At 32.0% G+C, this 18197-nt stretch overlaps 1 protein-coding gene across 1 annotated transcript; it reads left to right on the top strand.

The window, feature by feature from the left end:
- Positions 1 to 401: 401 nt before the first annotated feature.
- Positions 402 to 18070, top strand: LOC144854567 (uncharacterized). Its single transcript, XM_078712510.1, has 19 exons — positions 402 to 443; positions 7873 to 7986; positions 8303 to 8404; positions 10386 to 10488; positions 11085 to 11250; positions 12091 to 12194; positions 12672 to 12808; positions 12898 to 12940; positions 13055 to 13302; positions 13478 to 13600; positions 13801 to 13989; positions 14388 to 14624; positions 14909 to 15109; positions 15399 to 15461; positions 15813 to 16148; positions 16829 to 16918; positions 17070 to 17259; positions 17372 to 17422; positions 17529 to 18070. Exons 1-19 carry the CDS (start codon positions 402 to 404, stop codon positions 18068 to 18070), a joined length of 3081 nt encoding a protein of 1026 aa, XP_078568636.1.
- The last annotated feature ends 127 nt before the right edge of the window (positions 18071 to 18197 follow it).

Genomic DNA, 18197 nt, shown 5'->3' with positions numbered 1-18197 from the left:
TACATTGGTATTATGTTTTATATAGAAATATATGACAAGTAATTACTTTGATTCAGCATGTTGGGGATTGGTCATTTAAAGTTTGTTTTTAAAGGTAATGCGATACTATGTGTAGTATCTTAGCTTATTTTCTTGAATATACTTTATATTTTGATTAGTTATTTTTTCATGTTCATTTTACATAACTATATAATATTCATTAATATTAGTAGTAAGTTTGATTAAAAAATGTATGAAAATTTCATTACTATGCTTTGAAACAAAATGTTGGTGATGGATAATATAATGCGGTGGTATATTCGTTTTTTATTATATTTTTCATTTGAATTAGTTATTTTACCATGTTTCTTTGCATATATTCATTGAAATTATATGTTTCTTTGATTTAGAAATGTAGGACAATGTCTTTGTTTGATTCAGCATTTGGTGTTGGGCCATTTAAGGTAAAGCGTACTACATTATATTTGGTGAATTAGTGTATTTTTTTGACTATATTTTTCAGTTTAGTTTGTTATTTTGCCATGTTCCTTTGCATATGTAGTATAATCATTGACATTATATATGTTAGTTAGGTGATCATTTAGAATAAAATGATCACCTATTGTTATTGTACAAAATCTTTATTATTATTGTTATTATTATTATTATTCTTCTTCTTTCTGTACACTTTTGTTTAACAATTATCTCAAAAAGTTGAATAACAATGATCACAAAAATTTCACAATGTCTTTCAAATACTTTAACTTAGCCATAATAAGCTTTTCAGCGTGATCACTCAACCGTGACGTCATTAATACGCGATTTTGTGAAATCACACTATCAATCATATCTCCATAACTCTTTATCACATATCAATAAAATTCACTATACGTAAACTTCAGGTGAAGGATAAAAATATTAACAAATAAAAACTTACATTTTTCAAGGTCATGCACGTGAAATTGCGCGTTAAAAATTTAAAAAGCTCCAAATTAAGTTTTGATCAATTTAGAGCATGAGTTAGGCCATTTGCGTGTTTCAAAAAATTACTGCGCAAAAATGCGTTTTTGCGTGCGCAATTCTTAAAATGCGTAAAAAATATGAATTTTGTTTACAAATCGTATTCTACTCACCATCCTTAGTACATTCACCAAATTTGAGTCTGTTCCGACCTAAAATAACGCTATACGAGCAGGTTAAAAATGACAAAATGCGCACATTAATTGTACAAAAGTGCTAAAAATAGTAAAAAATAAGGCCTTTTTAAAATTAATATAACTCTTCAGAATGCACGATGACCCCCAATTTTTTTAACTTATTCTGGAAGCCAATGAGTTGTAGATATAAATGTATATACACATTAGACGTACAAAATGATATGACGTCATCATTTGGCCACATGCATTTTTAAAATAGGGTTTTTTCCCCTTTTGTAATGGACCACCATATTCAACAGAGCGCAACTCGCTTATCTGTGATCGATTTTCTTTAAATTTTTAATATATTCTACCTCAACCAATTATGTTACTTATGAGTTGCCAATATTTTCATTTGGATGATGTCATCACGTCTTAAAATTTAAATAACGGTGGTTACGTAATTTCACCTACAAGGTATACTTGAATACCTTACAGCTCTTCTGAATTAAAGTTGACCTTGATGTTTATAACTTATTATGAGAGCTGGTGAAATGTAGATATGAATTATTATAAAAATTAAGCCTATCGGATGTTGTGACGTTATCATATGGCCAGTTGAAGTTAAAAAGTAGTTTTTTCATCTCTTTCGTCAAAGTTATACAATTTTTAAAGAGCGTGCACCGCCCTTCTACGTGCCAAATTTTCTTCCAATTGTTATATTTTATTGCTCAATTCATTATCTTTCGATATTGTTATCCACAAGTTTATTTTGATAATGTCATCAGTGCCGAAAAATTAGAACATGATGTGTGTCCGTAATGTCACCAATGCTACACTGTATATAGATATACAGTATATACTGTACATAATGTATATGGCATATAATAGGCACAGCACTATAGTATAACCGTATAATAGGATGGCATACATCAACATTTTCTGATTGTATTTTAACATACGTGCATGTTTAAAAAATATTAATGTCAATAAAATGATAAAAATGATCACCTATAATTCGTCAAAGTGACGAATTAAATTCTAGTTTGATTTAGAAATTAGTTGTGATTTAGTGATTGATCAGCTTTGTGTTTAAGGTAACGTATGTAGACCTCCATAATTGTATATATTGTCTTTATTATACTTGTTCTATTAACATATTCATTTTGAATAAAATATATATTAGAATGTATACACACTTGTTATACATATTTTTGTTTCTTTTTAAAAAAACTATTATAATGTATTAACATTACAGTTTGCATACTTTTAGAAAAGTGTGTATGTATTCCCTGTTACAATTAAGGTACAATAATATTGATTACCTTACAGTACTTAATATAACAATGAATAAACTAGTATTTTGTGTTTCTCTGTCTACAGCAAATCATCTGCTATTCTTTCTTAACCCATATAACGGAATTTATAAGTAAAAATGGTTCTATGCAATGATCGTTAAATTCAGCACTATTTACCGAAATACTAAAACATGAAAAGCATACGTTTTAAACAGAGCAGGTTAATCTTCTGTTAAGGTAAATAGCAACAGTCCTACATTTGAATAATAAAACTAACCGGATATAGTATACATTTGCGTGAAGCTATTATGCTAAAACCAAGTAATATAATACAAAACGTATAATTCATTACAATGGATACATAATAATAAAAAATGATATAATGATACTATATTTCGAATACTTCAGACAGCTGAGGCTTGCTATATATTTTCTATGTTTGTTGATTTATTATTGCTTAAGCTTATCATTGTGTATTATAACTTTATAAATCAGCTATCTACAGTTTTACACTTCCCAAGTAAATAAAATAAAATAATGTATGTTTTATCTCTGTTCCTGATTCGTACATTCGAGAACTTCTGAACTTATCTACGGTTTTACACTTCCCAAGTAAATATAATCAAATAATGTATGTTTTATCTATGTTCCTGATTCGTACATTCGAGAACTTCTGAACTTATCTACGGTTTTACACTTCCCAAGTAAATATAATCAAATAATGTATGTTTTATCTATGGTCCTGATTCGTACATTCGAGAACTTCTGAACTTATCTACGGTTTTACACTTCCCAAGTAAATAAAATAAAATAATGTATGTTTTATCTCTGTTCCTGATTCGTACATTCGAGAACTTCTGAACTTATCTACGGTTTTACACTTCCCAAGTAAATATAATCAAATAATGTATGTTTTATCTATGTTCCTGATTCGTACATTCGAGAACTTCTGAACTTATCTACGGTTTTACACTTCCCAAGTAAATATAATCAAATAATGTATGTTTTATCTTTGTTCCTGATTCGTACATTCGAGACTCGTGATGCTGTCACATCGTACAACGTTCAGGGTTAAGATAATTCACGATAAAGTGATCTCTACAGTGAATATTCTATTGGTGGGTCAACTCAATTTAAGGTAGTCGTCTCGGTCACAATATGTTTTATTGTTCTTTTTGCTGTCTAGTTTCTTTGTAAACGGTAAAACAAACCAAAACCCCTTTTAAAACCGACTAAATGATGTGATATATAATGCGAGGGTAAGAGTCTACATAACCAAAATGTAGATTTGTGTTATTCTTGTTTCTATTATATGAATTAAGGTGGTAGAGTCAAGTAAGACAGGGAATTGGCTGGACTTTTTTACTTCTGTGAGTGAGCATAAGGAGGATTGTGTTCAAATACTCGTTAAATAGAAATCAGTTGAAGTGAAAGTGAAAAACATGTTTATACCAAATAAATATAATTTTAGGTTTTGTTTTATTTGATAAATTTAGTCAACGAGTAAATTTTATTTTAAACAATACACTTCTGTCAAGTTTGATCTCTGTTTCGGTTGCGTACATTCGAGAACTAATGCTTCTCAACTAACGTGGTATATATAATAATCAGGAGGCTACTACAAGTAGTAGCCACTCTTGGTAGTAGCCACTCTTGGTCACTTTCGTCAATGCTTTATTTTGCTGGTTTGTTGTAAAGCATTTCTTTGTGTAAATGCCTTTGCATTATAAAAAGAAAATGTGGAAATAGAATTGGGTTGCAAAGTGGTTGGGAGTGTGTCCAGGAGATTTTTAATCTAGTAAACACAATTATTATGCTATTTCATTTTGTTTTGTTCTACTACATCCATGAAGGTGACGTCCAAGTGAGTTGGCTGGGTATTCCGCCATGATGTTGATTTTGAAAAAAAAATCAGATGACATAAAGAAACGATAAACTAGTTGCTGAAATGTAAAGAAAGTCAGGAAGGCATGCTAGGCTTATCTATGTAAATTGAATCGCATCGGTATTCATTAAATCAATTCAATGACCTGTGAAGAAAATGTAAACATAATAAAACATAATTTTGTTAATCATATTTTTATAAAAAATATTAAATAAATATTATATTGAAGCCTATTTGGTTTACATCGAGTCTGAAATGCTAACTATCATGAAGTATTTGTTTATTTATTTTACCATCATAATATCAATACAGTATTCATCCTACAAAACAAGACATTAAAAATGCTTGGCAGAGCAGATTAAGCAAAATGCATCGCTGTAACTCAAATAAGCCAGCTATCCATAACATTGTATAATGTTCTGTTCTTAATCAAACAAACATGGCAGTTTCGTTCTTTACTCAACAACTACTTCAACCTGAGTGCTTATCAGCTATTGTACTATTGGACTCACTCCCTGTAATACAGAATGCACCTGAGATCTGAAAAGAATAACTATTTGAAAATTATATGCACCACTCATTGTTAGGGTCATTGTTAGGTCTAATTTGTTTGTTGAATAATGTATCAGATAATAGAATCTGAATGTCAATTTGCCATGGACTTTACCCCCAACAACACTAACGATGGAGCGGGTTCTCTATAAGAACATTACATTGAAATAATGTAGATTAATATCCTATTTTATTGACTTATTTTACGAAACCAATAATAATGGAGAGTATTCCTTATTGGAAGTAAGTACACGATTCGTTGCTCATGGTAATCTTTCATTATGATCACCTTTCATTATGATCACCTTTCATTATGATCACCTTTCATTATGTTCAAATTATATTATGACCAAATTTCATTATCCATCTTTTATTACGGTTGAACTTTCTATATGTTCACCTTTCATTGTTCACATATTATCATAAGCTTCATTTTTGCCTTTCATTATGATCATCTTTCTATATGTATGATCTTTATTTATTTATTCTTTATACTGGGTTGCCTCTTCAGTCTAAGACTGTTCTCCCAGAGGGCCCAGTGTATTATGATGAGTTTGTGACAGTGGCTGTGTGTGAACTATTACACCGAGGAAACCCCCACTCGTCTCGAAAGATGTACTAGGTTCATTAAGTGCACATGAGCCAGATGTGTACACTGGACCTACGTTATAGTCCTTATTATCCGAGATAACTTTTTCTACCACCAGAACCATGGAGCGAGTGAGACTCGAAACCTTGCCGATGTTATGGCTACGTGTTACGGCTCCACTGTCTTAACCGCTCGGCCAATCACTCGCTCGAGCTATGTTATCCTTTCATTGATAATAACAATAATAACTAGAATTTAATTCGTCACTTTGACGAATTATAGGTGATCATTTTTATAATTTTATTGATATTCAATTTTAAAAAAAACATGCACATACGTTAAATATGACCGCAAAATATTGATATATGCAATCCTATTACCTGATGCATACAGTGTATGCTAATGGTGCTGATTGGTGCCATAGAATATATACTCTATACGATAATAACAATAATAATAAAACCAACAAGTGCTCAATGATCACCTTTATATTCATTCTTTTCTGACAAGCTTTATGTTTTGTTACACGTTATTTAACAGGAACAAATTGTGGAAAGCTATTGTTTTAAAGAAATGGCCAGAAGTTGAACGACTGTGTGCATCCGAACCACACCTTGTAAATACTATGTCAGAGAGGGTAGGTTGTTTTATATCAAATGTTTAGCCTTAAAAAATGTTTTAATTTATACAAATGAAACATGTACGTTATTTGGAACAAAGCTATCAATATTGCCTTGTTTGGATTCAACCTTCACGAATGTTTTGTATATAAATCGTATGGCAGGCCTGTCTCTGCTGACCATACATGTAGAACGTTAAATAATGACACTTTTTGTCTAAATTCCGTGAATTAAAATTAAACTCTAATGAAATTTGATTTATATTGATGTATCAGTACAGCTAAAAATTACTGCAACGTAACCCACGTTCCAGCTTCGTGCCTACTTCGTGGCCACGATTTATAATTGTTTTTAATCGCGATCCTACGAACTGCATTGTTTTTTATGCGATCCTACGAGACGAGAGGCATTGTTTTGCCAGGCGTCTATTGTTATGTGTTGTTACAAAGTAAACAACATTGTTATCAATAAATCAAAAGGGCAACATAACAGTGATTGAAAATACAGCAGTTACGCCCGTTATTTGTATTGCTAGCTAGGCCCAGAGTCTAGAGATTAATGTTTTAAAAAACAAGTTAGTACCACACACCCTATGCTATTGAGTTCGTACAGAGTACCAATCTAGCATGCCATGCAGTATAACTACTAGTACTAGGCCTATATTAGGCCTACCGTAAATGAAACCTATAAAATACGTCAGAATGTTGCCTTAAATGCAATAAAAATATAGTATACGACGGCCACATTGTGAATTAATCAAATTAAACATCGTATCGCTATGTTTTAAATTCGACGACATATTATTATTAACAAAATAGAAATTTTCCCACTACTAGGCCTAACGGCACTCATGCGGCCGGTGAACCTCAGTGAAGTGGGCCACGGCCAACTTTGTTTCAACATGTTTGATTTGCGTTGTTTTTATCACATGTGATAATGAAATTCGCTCGACCACCGATGTTTCGCGTGTTTTTTTTCGCTCCCAGTCCGTGCACTCTTTAATGTGGGTCATAGGTTATTTGATTTTATTCAAAGAATTATTATTTTAGCGGTGTTGGCTGATTCGTTCGTATAGGATAACATAATTACTTTTTACGCAATCGTAGTATTATTTTGTGATAATTTAACATGGAATATATTGATTTAAATCAATTTTTCTAGAGAAACTCTCGTACGACGAAATGAAACGAAGCATTTTTATTAATATTTAATATCAACAATCGCTAGGCTCTGGGCCTAGCCAACAAGGCCTGCCTGTCTCTGTAGCTAGGCAGGCCTACTCGGGCCTTGCTGTAAGGGGTAGAATTCGTCGATACAAGGTGGGTTATTATATTGGCATTGTTCTCTTTTGATAGCTGGTAATAATGGTGTATATTCAACCCTTCCATCGAAAGCATAGCAAAACAAAGCCTCTTGTAATATCGCGATCCAAAAACAATACCTTCCCGTCGTATCACATGGGAACGCGTGGTAACGCGATGAAAAAACAATAACCTTTCGTGGAAGCGCGTGGGATCGCGATCAAAAGACAATACAACATCAACATAGGCCTACAATATCATAATATCAAATATAAAACAATTTTTATTCACAACAGTACGATTTTTTCTGAATAAAATATTTAAGAATAAGGAAAAAGAAAATTATAATTCAAAGGATATTCATAATTCAATAATGATGCTTATGATGGTATATAATTTATGCATAATTATTTTTTTTAATATCTCTCTTGAAAACAAATTAAAACCTGTACATAATCCATATACGCATTGAGTCACTTTAATGTAATACTATGTATGTTTTTTCTTGTTAGGATGGTGAAACGTTATTAATGAGTGGTGTGTTGTGGTATGGTATTCCAGAAAACGTAGTAATTCAGCTGATTGCTCAAGCATCAGATGTTTGCCTTGAATACAGCTCGTCATTTGTAAGGACAATCAGATAGAAATCACAACTATTGCGTATACCTTGATTTACATTGATCTTGGACATCCTACCTTGATCTTGCAAATCATATTTATGTTTAGTTCCCTTCGTTGTTGGGTCTTTTATTAATGGAAAAGAAGTAACACACTCTTTCCCAGTGTAGGTTGAACTTCAGAAACAGTAAAAATTCTGTCCTTCCTATCTACAGTGCACAGACATGAAGACAGTTAATTAAAACAAATATGTTGAGTATCGTTATACGTTATGTTATTTTATATGTGACGATTGTTTTATGTAATTTTGTTGTTTGTTCACAGTGGTTATCTACTATTGTTCATTGCTTATCACACAAAGGGTACTCGATCGCATTGAAACATGTTTTAGAACGAAACAGAAAACACGTGAATACAGTAGATCGGGTGAGTAGAGTACACATTAATAAAACAATTTGCTTTAAAATACATTTAAAAGGTAGACGATCGACGTTCAATGCTATATGGTTATATAAGATAAGATAATGTGTTAATGTCATGGTCACAAACATATATTCTATGTAAATGCATTTCTATAAGCAAACCAACGTAATAATGTAAATCAGATTTCCTATTATTGTATGTAGTTTAAAGACTGCTTACACACTAGGACGATAACAATCGACGATAAAAAATGAACATAACCCTTTCCTTACATAAAACAAAGGAAACTAAGTTTTCATTCTAGAACTATAAAATAACCATTTATGATTGATCAAATGACGTCATGATCAATAAGAACAATAACATCGTTGTATCGGTACGATATTATTGCTTTTACTAATTAAGACGTCATTTGATTGGACATGATAAATATCATTTTCATCAAAGACAGCATAAATGGTTATTTTATATACAGAATGAAAAATCTTCTAATTTCTTTTGTTTTATGTTTATCTTTTTATCGACGATCGTCATCGTTCTAGTGTAAATGGACCTTTACGCGATTAAAACTGGATTAAATAAAAATGCAATCATTTTCATGTACGCCTTCCTCTCTTCCATCTATTCTCAACAGTTATAAGAGTGTTATTGATCCCTAACTGTTCCACAATCCACTGTACAACATCAATGTATCAGATTAATCTCTGCCCGTACGTACAATAGAGAACTAGTGCCGAAAATATTAAAATTATAGGGCTATGTTTTCTTTTGAATAGTTATAGAACACGTATTGACATTGATTAACTTAATATTTTGCTATTTAATTACAGTATTCCGGTACACCATTGCATCGTTGTCTCAAATCATCGTTTTTAACTTACAAGCAACATCATGATACTGCCATCTGCCTGATGACGTATGGAGCATCGTGTTCAAATAATTATGTAATCATCAATATTATATTTATAATAAATTAATGATTATTTTTATTTTATTTAATGATTTTAGTAGATTGCCCAATTTAAATGTTGTGATAAAACAGTAGCTATACTTCAATTTGGGTACAGAAGGTACAGTATGGTGAGGGTCAACGTCATTAACGTGATATTTACATTTCAAATAAAATCACACAGTGATGTAATATAACCTGTTTCTCCATAAGCATTAACATCCGATTAGTAAAAATTATTTCAGTCAAACTCAAACTTTATTCGAACAACGCTTTTGGATCAGAGGCATACGCTTATGCAACGGTGCGTTCTAACATTAACAATGCAGTTACAAAAATAAATTACATAACAATTAAACAATTAATAAAAAACGATCAGTAGGTAAATTTAAATAAATAAATTTAGTATTGCAGCCACAAAATACTTAAATCAATGTAGGCCTAGATAATTTTTCAAGACTATCAAATATTGAAACTATTAGAAAAAGTATTTATTATAATGTAGATAAAATAAATAAATAATACTTAAAGTTATTAATTTACGTGATGGGCGGTAAATCATAGTATAGTCTTCTATACCTCTATGCAGTAGTTAAGTATTGTTTACAAGGAAATAATATAAAAAGGTCATCAAGTAGTACATAATGTTGCTTTTCAATATTACCATTAGAAAAAATGTCCAAAAATGATCATACCCAAAATATACAAGATCATATACGTGAATTAAAATGTAAGTCTGTCATAGTAGCACGTTTTGCACATTAATATAAAAAGTGGTCTGTATTTTCTACGTTATGATTGTTAGGCTTACATAATTTGCAGAAACCAAACTGTGTATTCTTCGACCATGTATTCATTAAATTGAATCGGTCTTATATTTATAAGTATTACTGTATGCTATTAATTAACACTATTTGGTGTTTTAACTATTATAAGTAGGCTAGCCCTATAACGAATAATTTATTTTACTTGATTGATTACTTTAATTGATTACGAAATAGTTTTGTAAAATGTTTGCATTTATTATTTGTTTAGGATAGCAAAACACCGATTGATCTGTATAATGAAAATGAGTGTTCAAAGTATGATAAAAAAACTAAAAAGGAAAAAAAACGAGAGCTCATACAACTGATAGAAGGCAAGTAGATTTTTCACACCTGACATTGTTATGTATTGTTAATTTATTGTTGGAAAATATAAATTAGGTGTGTGAATAAATGAGATTCAATGAAACGTAACAATCGTAACTGTCCATGATAGGTTTGTTATTATCTATTAAACCGATGGTAATAATTCAAATCCTGTTGATGGATAAAAATAAACAGAAATTCGATTAAGCTTCTGAACAGACAAAAGTGGAACTTATTAATGACCATGTGACTATAAAGGTTCACTGAATCAGGAAACACGTAAAGATAAGCTGGTTTATCAATGTAGTATTGTGACATTTTGCTGGAAACAGTTTACTAAACTAATATGAATAGTATAACGACGTGCTTGAATGTGGCATTTATTTATTAGTGATTACTATTTTTCTGTTTAGCTTTAACATGATTAAAAAACGCATCCTAATAAATTGAAAATTTACTATAAAATTGCGTCTTACATGGTAATCATACCACTGGTCCAAATACTTACAATCTGAACAATTCATTTAATATAACAGTTTGTTATTTCACTTTGATAATATAAATGCATGGCACCAACAATTTATTATCCATATTTGTGTCTTAGAGTTTTCAATTCCAGCTGAAATAATAGCAAGAGGTAAGGAAGCAACTGCAGTTTTCAAAGAGGCTCTAGAAAATGGTACAGTTACAATAGTCAATACAAGAAGTATGTTCCTTGGGAAAGAAGGAGCTGGCAAAACAAGTTGCGTGAAAGCTATTCTTGGAAAAAGGTATGTTTGTTTATGATATGTATAGATTATTCTACTGAATAGGTAAAATATGTTAATAATTCAGAATTTATTGCGTATAGAATCGTTCTTTCAATCGTTAATAGTACAGATTTTATAGCGAATTTTAATCCAAGATCTAACATAAGAACAAGTTAGTAATTTTAGTGAATTAAGTGTAAGACAATTGAAAGCCTATACTTGAGTTTCAAGGAGTTCATGTTTCATAGTATAGACATGTACCAAAAATGTCTCTAAACTGTTTAACAGGATTCTACTTTGTCAAGATCACTCGCGGTAATTTTGGATTCTGGCCAATCAACGACATGATTGATGTGACGTCATCTATCAATAACTTTTTTGTGTTAGTCCGTCGAGTCCAAGAAGACAATAAATAGGCTACCAGTGCCGTAGCAGGCTTAGCCTAGTATTGGAGCTTCTTATTATTCATACAAACAAATACGACGTGAATGATTGTTTGCATAAAAATAAGACATTAGGCCTATTAGGCAACGAGTCCATCTAAAATATAGGTCTGTGTGTGGTAGGCTACTGCTCTAGGCATACTGAGTCATATTAGTCTAGTCCGGGCCGTGTTAGCAACATGCAGTAGCCTCGAGGCCTACAAGTACAAGCACCTACTTTCCACCACACCACTCACGAATTCCGCGCGCTGTGTAAATGGGACAACCTACGCGGTTCCACTTACCGTTTACCTCTCGTCTGTGTAAATTGGCCTTGCCATAGTAAAGCACACAGTCAACATGCTTGACACAGTTAATTTCAATAATAATTACGTAAACATTATATTATGACTGTTTAGTAATGTTTATTATCGTTTAGATTCGATCCCAAGGAACAGTCTACCGACGGAATAGTTGTCGCAAACACACTGGTTGAAGCGTCAGGAGACGATTACCAAAAGTGGCAGGAACACAATATTGACGGTATTGAAAAAGTATAGTGTTATTGTAAAACAAAAGCTTCTTGGTTGATTATTTTCAAAATTAGTTCTTTATTGCGAACTAGAACTAATGAAACAGATTTGTCCAAAATTATTCATTACTACTATATAGCATGACATTGCATCGATGGAAGACCATTATCAGAATGTATTGGTAGCTTTAACATATACTGTATACATACAAAACACATACATATTTCGGTAGTCATATCTCCTTCAGTGTGAGGAATTAATGGTACACAAACAAATATATACCGATTACCACCTGGAATAATGTAATGATAATGGTAAAATACCATCTAAAATGTACCAAGCTTGAATAAACATCAATGAAGCGGAAAAGTTTGAGTAAAACAAGGGATTTAATTGGCTAACCGTAGATTGGTATTATAACCCTGATTGTTGAAAGAAGGTTACTCCTTGATATTACGTTAATGTAACGTTATTATGTCTTTTATAGTAATTCAATTATCAAATAAGATACGAGAAGAAGCAGTGACAGACTATGTGGCAAAGCAATTACTACAGAGACAAACTAGCACACCTTCGACATCAACCAGTGTAATTGATCAGATAGAGAAACCGGTTGAAGTTATGGTACTTTTTTTCTTCTACTACAAATTATTAGAGTATTATTTGTTAAAAAATTACACGAAATTTTAACTTATCTTTCTGTTTATTCGTAGGATGTTTTAAAAGAAGAGGAGGAATTGAATCTAGAGGAAAAGGGTATAACTATTATTGTCCGTTTTGTATTTTTATTACGATCAGAATTATCATCAGTATCGTTTGTATTTTTAATGATGAAATAGAAATAAACAAATAATGTTGTATTTGCCTTAGATGACAGAGGAAATACACTGGCAAAGAAGTTTCCTGAACCAATTCACAAATTACTTGTTACTAAAATCAGCGATAAACTTGACACTACGGCACATACCGGTAGAACACAGAATGTTGGTGTGCTGGATAAATTTAAATTTTGGGCATCAGGAGACAAGCAGCAGACATCGAGCCGAACTACTAAACCTCAGAATATTAGCAGCATTTGGGATTATGCAGGGCAGATGACATATTATATAACACACCGAGTGAGTAGCATACAATACATGGTCAAAGTTTTAACAATATTTAATCTTTTGCATGACTTATCTTTTAGGCATATAGATAACAAGTTTAGGTCGAAGGTAGAAGCGGGAGGTATCAGTGTTATTTGTGTGGTTTGCCGTTCAATTACTTGATTAAAGTACACTTTATTCCGTTTAGTTGTTCCTGACAGGAGGCGTTACGTACATTGTAGTGTTCAGTGCAGTAGATGGACTCCATGAGATGGTAAAAATAAGGGATGTAAATCAAAGTACCAACAAGAAGAAAGCTCCAAAAGATTGTGTAAATTTATATATTATGATTTGTCTTCTTTTGAATTATAAGGGAAAGTTGTTACTCCAAGCCATTGTGCCCCAGCAGTCAAGCCGAAGTTTCCTCTTCTTACCGTTTCAAAAGTAATTTAATTTGCGGTAATGACTGGCTGTTTAGAATGTATTGTGCCTGTAAATTATAGTTATTGTACAGTTATTTATTGTTTTCAGGGATTTTTGGGAATGACGAATTTGGGAATGACTGTTTTCTGGATAAGGTCCATTTATGAATACGCCGTGGTGCGGTATTGGCCTAGCATAGAGAGAAGCTTAAACGGTGTAGTTTTACCGCCCATTATACTAGTCGCTACTCACAAAGACAAAGTTAAAGGAAGAAACGAAGCTGAGAAAATTGCCAAGGTAAGCTTGATAACATTTATTTTAAAGATAAGTTATGTATATTTAGATTTGAGAGGATTAGCTTTTTTACCTTCACTTTCTCTACCCTAAAAGAGAAATGAATGAAAATAATAAGAATACTATTAAAAGATCACCAAAAGATAATGCTGTTTGAAATACATTTTAAGATTAGAAATACATTTTACACCAATAGATGCAACATATTTTTAGAATCAACGCTGTAATGAATTTTAATTCACAACATAATATTTCTATCAGTAATACATTTAATAATGGTGCCATCAATAAGAAGAAACTGTATTCTCTCATCGACTATATTGGACTTATAGTATAATTTATATATACAGTATATTGTACTGGTTATGTGAATACATGTTTAATTATGTTTGATATTACAGATTGAGGCTATGGGTCAAGAAATACTTGAAGCTATCAAAGACACACCATACGAAAAACACGTAGATCCTGAGATATACATGGTAGATAGCAAATCTCGTAGAGGAATTGAGAAACTCAAAAAAAGAATTGGAGTTTTCATGAATGAGATGAAAAGAAAGATTCCAATCAAATGGGTTGATTTCCAGACCAAGATTCAAGAACTTGGTAAAATAAAGCTGTTGTTGTCCTTAAATGAGGTAAATTGTAACTAAAAGTTAAATCGTCGCAATGTTTTTCTTTCAATCAAGTTATGTTTTTAAAATTTTAGTAATTTAATATCTGAAAAGAGATTTAAATTGTTTGTATTTATGACCCGGAAGTGTGATAGATTGTCTCCTTCACTTCTAAAATGCGAATGCAGTGTTGAACGCGCAACAAGAGAGGTATAGGATGTTTAGTTGATTGCGCGTTCGAAAATCAATATGTAGTTTATTTATCAAATATCATTTATTGAAAGTGTTCTATTACCACCTTCTTCTAGATAACCAAAATCGCAAATGAATGTGAAATTGCTGATACAGAACTAACTCTGGTTCTGGACTACCTGAATGACACAGGTAATATCCTGTACTCTAAGAATGAAGAGAAATTAAAGCATGTAGTGCTAATAAATTTACAAACGATGGTTGAAATGGTGACAGAAATCTTCACTGACAAAATACCAGACGGCATCGGCGTAAAGGTAAGTTACCATCTTGTCAACTTTGTTTAGAATGAGATGTGAAAAAAAAAATGGAATTATCATAACGTTAAAAAGCCATTTATTGTGTTGACGTCTCTGTTACTGCATGCCTTTATTAAGACTGTCTAAGCATAAACATGAATCCAAAAAATAGTATATTTTGATCAAAATACAATGAACTAATGCTAGTACTGTATGTACTGTATGTATATAATATTGTAATTTATACATGGGTTTTATGATTTATATTAATTATCTATTAATTTTTGTAGTATGTTATTTTTTATAGTGGTCAAGATTAAATGAATTATGGGAAAGGTTTAGTGTTCAGGGAATTCTGGAAGAGGAATTAGTACGTCATTTATGGAGGAAATTGATTGAATTAGATGAAAGTTACTTGAATATCTTCTTAGATATATTGAAAATGTTTCAACTTGTATTCGAAACGCAAACTGTGACGGTGAGCTTTTGTTGCTTCTTAACCATTTATGAATTTACACTGGGGGTTATAAATAAAACATGAACAAATTGAATAGCCAGTTTAAATTGCTTTCAATATGGATACTTCTAATTCTTAATGACATTCTGCAATTTCTACAACATTTTAGTCACATAAATTATCTTACAACAGGCCTCAATGGCGGAAGCATCGGGAGACATTTTTTTATTCAATAATAAGTAGTGAACAAAATCTCTTTTATAGGAAGAGGAACGAGAAAATGACAGCGACCGAGTGTTCCTGGTTCCTTCTCGGATACAAATTAATGACGATGCTTTGGAAGTAAAGGAAGATTCGAGTAACATGGTGTCGATCTATTTGACTACCCCCAAACCTATGGACTTTCTTCCTGACGCCGTCTACCACATGTTGATTGTTGAGTTCTTACACCTCTCGAAGATTCAAGGGAGGAGAAGTGATGATTTTCAATTATACCAAAATCGTAGTGATTTTGGATTTGATAACCACGTTGTCAGTTTTGGTGCCGTTGAACATAAAGAGGATAACGAGCAAAGAAAACGACAAGTTAACGCATTGAAGGTGCGTATTTAATTTTAGTATAATAATTTTTATATTATATGGAAATAGTGAGTAGTAATGTCAGACTTCCTGGTATAGCCTGTCTTAATAATGGATTTAATCACTAGTTTTTAAGATATTACAATCAATCTTGAATTGGCAAAATGTGCATAATAATTAGTTACACAAATGATGGCAAATACAAACACGCAAACTACTGTAAATCGTGTAAGATGTTACAATTGCTCAGGTTTAGCAGTCAGAATTTGAAGCTATTTGATCCTATTGACAAGCATGTTAGCAATCAAGTGACAGCGTCAATTGTTAACAACAATATACACAGTTTTTTGTAATCCTCGAATGTGCCGCAGTTTAACATATTGCCTTGTTACTGTTACAAATAGTAGGCCTACATACGACAGTACTGGAGTCCAGTATTATTTATCTCTTCTGACCATTTGTTTCTGTTAGTAAATCACATTTATAATATAGAAATTGTCATAATGTATTTATTCAAAACAAACCATTTATGTATAATTTTTTTCTACGAACATACTTTTCCAATTTTTAAATAAAGCAAATTGTAATGTGTGACGAAGTGTCAATAAGTAACAACAATAATTGATGAGAAAACATAAACTGTAATCTAATAGCAATGAATGACTTCTCAATTCTCAATTGACTATTGTGTTTTTCAATAGTTTCAAATAACACGCAGAGTTGATATTAGCAAAGATGAGAGAGGTACTACCAGACTGAAAGATAGCCCGCAACCAGCTTTTTGCAAAGAGGTAAGGCAAGCCAAACCTACATCGTTCAATGTATGATTGATGTACATGATGTTGACCTAATTAAGATTGAAATTTAAATAATTTGAGAAATAGAAATTCTAAATGATATACAACATCGGTAATACAAATAAACATTTATATTATCACGTAGGTTTTAGACTTTCTACAGAAGCATTTGGAATCCAAGTGTACAGTCGGCTACAAACTGTCCGTGCTCTGCATAGCGTGTGAATCTTCCAAGCTACATTTCCATGATCTACAACGATGTTTAGACAACCCGACTGTTCCATGTGGGAAAAACGCAATGGTTACACAAGGCTTCAGAAAACTGTTTTTAACAGGTGATTATCAACAAAAATGTACAATTATTCGGCTTTTTATGTAACGAATTTTACTGTACGTCTACCTTATGTAATATTAATGCTTATTTTGAATGGAACAATATTTTTTTAGGTACAGAACGGCCCGACGCAGAACCATTTACACAGTCGAGTCAAAACCCAGGTAATTTACAATGACTTTTTTAATAATAAAAATTAGCCATCGTCAATATCAAAAGTGAATTCGGCCTATAAACAACTTAATAAATATATGTGTTTATATAATACAGGATCATTCGAAACAGAATTTCAGCAAATGTTGGTAAAAACGTCACGCTGGTATGATGAATACGGTTCACTTGACCAGCTGAAGATGTTGTGCAAAGACCTGATAAGACCTTTCAATGATCTACAGAAGGCTGAAAGCACAATGGAGGTGTTTGAGTTAATGGAATCCGCCGGTAAACTTTCTGCTACCAACTTTGAAGTTCTCTTCGACGTAGTCGATGTCACTGGTAAACAGGGTGTTCTTGAGGTTAACAAACTGCTGAAGGACACTTACGAAAAAGCCGACCATCAGGTAAAATCGTTCTTATCGTATCGACAAAAACTGATTAAATTCGGTAACGCACTTTCAGAAGACAATGTAACAACGCTGATCCACCTAGAGAGGGTTTCTAAGAAACAATGCAGCAATCAGTGGACTGTGATATTGGATCTTGAACAAAGGGGTATCCTAAATAAACACAAATTGGAACCATTTATCGAAAAGTTGAAGAAGAATGAGTTAACATTAGCCGCTGAAGAATTAGAAGATAGTGACGAGTGTTGAGTGAATACAACATGGTTTACCGGTACCTAAAAATAGGAAAGAGGAGAGTCGGTATTACCAGATATGTTAGTATCAGGCTAGTTAAAGAATAATGTGTAGAATATACATCGAGCCTTATGACTTGGTT

Source organism: Antedon bifida, chromosome 10, assembly GCF_963402885.1.
Source record: "Antedon bifida chromosome 10, ecAntBifi1.1, whole genome shotgun sequence".
Classification (NCBI taxonomy): domain Eukaryota; kingdom Metazoa; phylum Echinodermata; class Crinoidea; order Comatulida; family Antedonidae; genus Antedon; species Antedon bifida.
The sequence above is the reverse complement of the archived record's forward strand: the minus strand, read 5'-3'. Positions and strand labels throughout refer to the sequence as shown.